The 6,000-nt window shown below is 46.9% G+C and overlaps 1 protein-coding gene across 1 annotated transcript in view; it reads right to left on the reverse strand.

Moving 5' to 3' along the window:
- Positions 1-4,143, reverse strand: part of Glp2r (glucagon like peptide 2 receptor) — a 67,771-nt gene extending 63,628 nt beyond the window's left edge. Inside the window, exon 1 of the mRNA XM_004663136.2 lies at positions 3,955-4,143. Coding sequence (XP_004663193.1) covers positions 3,955-4,143 — 189 coding nt within the window. The remainder of the gene's footprint in view (positions 1-3,954) is intronic.
- Positions 4,144-6,000: the final 1,857 nt, after the last annotated feature.

The following is a 6,000-nucleotide window of genomic DNA, read 5'->3' on the forward strand; positions in this document are numbered from 1 at the left end:
TTTGGGTTGGTGTTCCCTGTCCAGCCCCTCTCTGGCTTCTTTTTTTTTTTTTTTAATTTTATTTATTTATTTGAGAGCGACAGACACAGAGAGAAAGACAGAGAGAGGGAGAGAGAGAGAATGGGCACGCCAGGGCTTCCAGCCTCTGCAAACGAACTCCAGACGCGTGCGCCCCCTTGTGCATCTGGCTAACATGGGACCTGGGGAACCGAGCCTTCAACCGGGGTCCTTAGGCTTCACAGGCAAGCGCTTAACTGCTAAGCCATATCTCCAGCCCCCTCTCTGGCTTCTTACTCCCCTGTTCTTTGCTGCACTCACCACGAACTTCGTCTCTGCCTCCCATCCACAGGTCATCAGCGTGCTGGGATTCTAGAATCTGCCACAGCTTCTGGCTTTCTAGCTAGGTTCTGGGTGTTGAACTCAATTACTCTGGCTTGAGTAGTGAGTGCTTTATCCTCAGCCCCATCTTCAAAGTTTTTTGATAATGTATTGCCTAACTGTCCCCGCCAATTTTTTTTAAATTTAAAGCTATGCAGCTTTTATGATCCAACCAGCAATATATAAACTCTACTGCCAGAACCTTGAATAGTTTATGTTTGCAATGCCAAAATTCTGCTTAAATAGTGTAAATGAGGGAGTGGGTGTATGTGAGCTAGTGCTAGAAACCAAACTACTCCTGAGAATTCCTCATTAAGTGGATGTTATAAGGACTTCCCACCAGCAAACACGCCAGGGCCATTTACGCTCCCCGCAGGGTAAGTGTGTGCCCACAAACCGCGTAGACGTCTATGCTAAGCCTCGGAAATAAACATCTGGGCAAAGTCTCAGGCTGCGGAATCAGAGGACAGACATCTGACTCTGTCACACACCAGAGGACAAAGTGTCGCTGCCAAGAGCTCTGCACACATAGAGCAGGTGACTGGGACAAGAAGACCCCACCACCACCATCGCCACTGTCAGCAGCATCACCACCCCCATCATCAAGCAGGTTCATGATTCATTATGAAAACACCAAAGCATTCACTCTGAGGCCGAGGTGTGGCCTCGCCAGCATCATTAGCCTGCCTGAGGTACTGCAGATGCCGCTGTTATTACATATAAATAGTCGAATGTCAACAGCTCCCAAGAGCGCTAGAGAAGACAGAACCCAGGGCGTCAGCGCGCTGGGCAGACACGATGGCTCCCAGCTCACAGGCTACGTGATGGAAGGCAGTCGTTGCACTCCTTTAGCGCATCTATCTTCCCCTTCCTTCTATGAAATGGGTTCAGTAGAAATGCTCTTCTAACACACTGACTTTAAGCATTACTGAAGCTGATGCATGAGGAAGCATTTAATAACAAAAAGACCAGGGCTGTGGTCGTTCTTGGTGTGTGACAGGCAGCCTGGACATTTGTAAATAGAAGGTGAAAGAAAATGAGGCAATCAGTCAGACCCATTTGGTTTTCATCAATAGACACAGAGACCAAAAGAAAGCATGAGTGTCTCATCAGTTCCTAACAGTGGACATCCTTGGGCCAGAGCCAGTGCCAACCTGTCTCTGGGGTTGTTCTGGTTGCCCAGTGAGAGCCGGCCACCATGTTATGAATTCCACAAAACCACATTTGGACTCACATTTGCTATCCGTGAGGGAGGAAAGCAGACTGGGGAGAACTGGGATAAAGAGAATGGGTAGGGGGTTGTGCTTGCCTAACCTAGGCAGAAAGCCTGATAAAGAGGACATTTATGAGGTCTGGTACCTCAACCTTCCCTGGATGGGATCAGGCCTGTGTGAATTCTGAGACTCTAAATGAGGACCAAGGAGCAAAGGGGGGAGGGCCATTTCATAGGGTACATTCTATCTTCAGACAAGTGGCACCAGGGTCCCTTCGTGTCACAGACCTGTATGAAAATGGGACCTTAGATAGGAAAGGAGTGGGCAAAGGACTAATCTCCTTGGATAAGAGTCAGGCAACTGAAGACTGCGCATACTTGGGCTGCAAGATCACTGAGAAATCCGGCTGGAGCTGACCTGAAAACCTCCTCAATGTTTCTGCGTGCAGTTCAATAGCAGAGAGAAAAAAATCACCAGTGAAGATACTCCACAGTGGACACTAAAAGCCTTATATTTGGCCAAAAAGGCCAAATGAGCCAATGGGTGCAATAATGGCATGTCTGTTATGGGGGGAAAACAACTGCTCTCTAATTTGACTGGAGGTCTGCTCTATGGGAGGGAATACATCCCTGCTACTGAAAACCTACAACAGGGGTAGTCATGAGCCCTAGGGATGTAACATCTGCTGCTGTCTGGCTAAATGCGTATACTATACTCATCAAACTGCCCAGTAGGCACTTCTCTTAATGTTCATATCCATATATTAATGCTACTCTCACTTTTTCATTAGAGAACTTTCTCTTTTCAGATGGCAGTGACCTTGGAATGACTCAAAAGGCACCACAGTGCTGAGAAGAAGTGACAGAGGAGTGTTCTGCAGTGCAATATCTCTATCACACCTTCCAAGGCTCAGGGTCTATTGCAGAAGAGGTGGCAGAAAGAATGTAAGAGCCAAAGGAAGTATAGGGCTCCTTACAACATGCTCCCTCCAGACATAAAATGGCCTGGATATATATGACCTCACAGTGCCTGACACTACCTACACAAGACCACTGCAATAGGAAGAAAAGATGATGACGTCAAAATCAAACAGAGACTAATCAATAGGGGGAGGGGTCATGATGGAGAGTGGAGTTTCAAAGGGGAAAGTGGTGGAGGGAGGGAATTACCATGGGATATTGTTTACAATCATGGAAGTTGTTAATTATAAAAAAATTAAACATTAAAAAAAGAACCAGGCAAGCCACTGGGCATGATGGCACATACCTTTAATCCCAGCACTTGGGAGGCAGAGATAGGAGGATCTCTGTGAGTTCAAAGCCACCCTGAGACCCTGAGACTACATAGTGAATTCCTGGTCAGCCTGAGCTACAGTGAAACCCTACCTCAAAAAACAAACAAACAAAAAAATCAGGCAGGCCAACAGAAAGCCCAACGAAAGGGAGCAGTAACATCCATTCTGACAGATCCAGAGAGCCCTTCAGTATCTGCCAAGGGTCTATACTGATGGGTACAGGATGGTGTTGCCTGCCCTCCCCAGGCTCCATGTCCTCCCTGTAAAATGGGGTTAATGAGAGAACCTCCTCCACAGGGTTGCTGAAAGCATCAGGTGAGATCATCAAAGTAGAGGACACCTGGCGTCAAACCCAGTGCCAACTGTGATGAGTGAATTTGTGTTATCTGTGTGCCGGGTCGTTAAAATCAGATTACAAATCAATGCTGATTGTATAAAAATGTATTGTCTTAAATGAAATGTAAATGAAAGGGGGGAAATTTTTCTGAAAGCATATCCCCCAAATTGTGAATGAAGATGTGATCTCTGTCAGGTGAGAACACTGTGATTTGGAGCTTATACAAATAATTCTTTAGATTTGATGCATCTTTTTAATGTTGCAGAATACAGAATAGAACATGGAAAAAATTATCTATTTTTACTGTTGGAAGGAAGGAAGGAAGGAAGAAAGGGAGGGAGGGAAAGGGATAAAAACTTCATTTGGTGAAGCCACTCAAAGCTGAGAGAACGCTAGCAGCATACCAGATGCAAGCAGTGATTTTTAAAGGCTAAGTAGAGTTTCTACGAATATGGGAAAATGCTTATAATAAGATGTGAAAGGAAAAATCAGGATATACAATACGTTATGCTTCATCGTGTCAGCTGTGTAAAATAATGCATTTAGAAAGATTTTTTTTAAATATGCCAAAATATGAAACAGTCACCTCTGGACACCAGGGTTGTAGTTGATCACTGCGTTAAGACCATTTTTCACATTGCCCGAGAAGGGCCTACATTGCTTCTATAATCAGAAAATATGCACAACTGATATATTAACAAGAAGAATAAGGAATAGAAAGCTGCTCTTACTTGTTTGATGGAAGCCACCAGCACCAGGGCGAGGAAAGGCCTGCCAGGGGCCCAGAGCAGGCGCATCCTGTGGGAGGGGAGAGGGGTGGTCCCCAGAGCCTCAGGGGTGCCCACCAGCCGAGTCTGCACCCCGAGCAGAGGCCCCTCACTGCTCCTCCTGGGCACCGCTGGGCTCGAGGGGAGTCTCATCCTCCTGGCGCCCCTTCACAAGTGCCGGCACACCCCTCCAGCAGCCCAAGATGTACCGCAGGCGGCCTCCCGCATTCCTCCTTGTCCAGAGAGGGAGTGTTTGCACAACACCCCTGCACGCCGCGCGGAGTGTCTGGGCCACTCTAGAGCCTTCCACTGCATCTCCAAGTTTCTCTTCCCCCATCTGCCCCTCCCAAAGTCTAGGAACTTTTTCCCAGATCTTCCCCAAGCTGCCTGTGCTCCCTGGAACTTCTTTAGCAGACCCAGGAGAGGAAAGTAAGGCATGGTTTTCCACCTCGAGAATCCTGCTTGCTACAGAGTTGGCTGGAAAGGACAGGACTGAAGCTAATTGCCAGGTGGTCTTCTTGTAAGCATGTATTTCTTCCTAGAGCATTAAGCTTGTCTGGGCTGAGCTGGGCTGGACTGGAGCCAGCCACAAAGACAGGGCCATCTCTGAGCCTTGATTATGCCAATAGAACAGAAGGGACAGCTGCCCGTCTCAGAGACAGCATCTTCTGACCCAAGGCCTGCAGCGAAAACCCAATCAGTAACTGAGGTTAGATCTAGGCAACAGCAGAACAATGGCTGGAAAGCTCCAGTGTGCATTGCTCTTGAATGCCCACTTGTTCCGAGCAGGTATTGTGTTCTGAACACAATGCTGCTCAGCTCACCTGGCAGATCCATTTATGGAATTCACAACCCATGACTTACTAGCCAGCATAGCCCTGCCTCCTCACCCTAATTCACATTTGCAAAACCTCTTTATCTGCCGTCTATTTCATCTGTCCTCAGAAGAACCCCCTGAGGCTACCATTACTTTATTTGTTGGCTGAGAAATATTGAGGTTCAGAGGGGTAAGCTTTCTTTCCCAAGACCACAAAAGCAAGTAAATGGTAAAGCCAGGACAGCCAGGTTTCAAGCCCTAGCTACCCGGCTACTGTCCCCTGCCTCTCCCCTCTGGGTGCAAGCTCCTATTCTCTAACAGGCTCATTTCTTACACACACACACACACACACACACACACACATACATGCACGCACGCACGCATACACACACACACACACAAAACCTGTCCCTGGCCTGGCCGCAGGATCCTCTTCCAACTTTTCGCAGCCTCCCATACTGGAGGCCCAGATGGAAGGTGTCCTGATGAGATGAAATGTCAGGCCCAAAGAGGCAAGAAAAACGTGCTTCCATTTCATTACTTCCCTACCCTTCCTTCCTGCATCCTTCCCTCTCTCTCTCTTCTTCCCTGTTTTCACATGTAAGTCAACCCATAGCTCATCTTGGTTAACTTACAAAATGGAGTGGATTCTGAACATTTGGGGAAAGGGAGTGAACACTACTTAATAGAAAATATATATTTAAAAAAACCCACAGTTTTAAAGGTTTTAATTTTCAAACCTTAGTAGTAAAATGTTCAATCAGTCAAAGAGCTCCCAAGTACTTTTTTAGGGCGTTGCGATCTCTGGAATTGAGGTGGTCATTGCCTTGGGGTGACAAGGATGGTGAGTGGAAAGTCCCCATGGGATGGGCTGTGATCTCCTGGATATAGCTGTAAAGCTACTCTGTAACTTGCACATTAAAGATGGGTCTCCAGGTTGCATTCTTGAAAAGAAAACTGCCTGCTTTATGAAATATTATATCTTACTGCTTTGAATGCTTTTCAAAACTATTTTGTCTTTCTGAAGGGCCATGTGTTGGTCTGCACATGACTTCCCTAACCATTGGATGGATGCCATCTAGTGACAAGATAGGATAAAGCCTATTTCCCTGACAGCAGCCAATATGACAGAGAAGCATGCGATCACCAAGGCTATTGGAATACAGAACACAGGCCCTCAGTTTACCCAGCAG

Source organism: Jaculus jaculus, chromosome 12, assembly GCF_020740685.1.
Source record: "Jaculus jaculus isolate mJacJac1 chromosome 12, mJacJac1.mat.Y.cur, whole genome shotgun sequence".
NCBI classification, from domain to species: Eukaryota; Metazoa; Chordata; class Mammalia; order Rodentia; family Dipodidae; genus Jaculus; species Jaculus jaculus.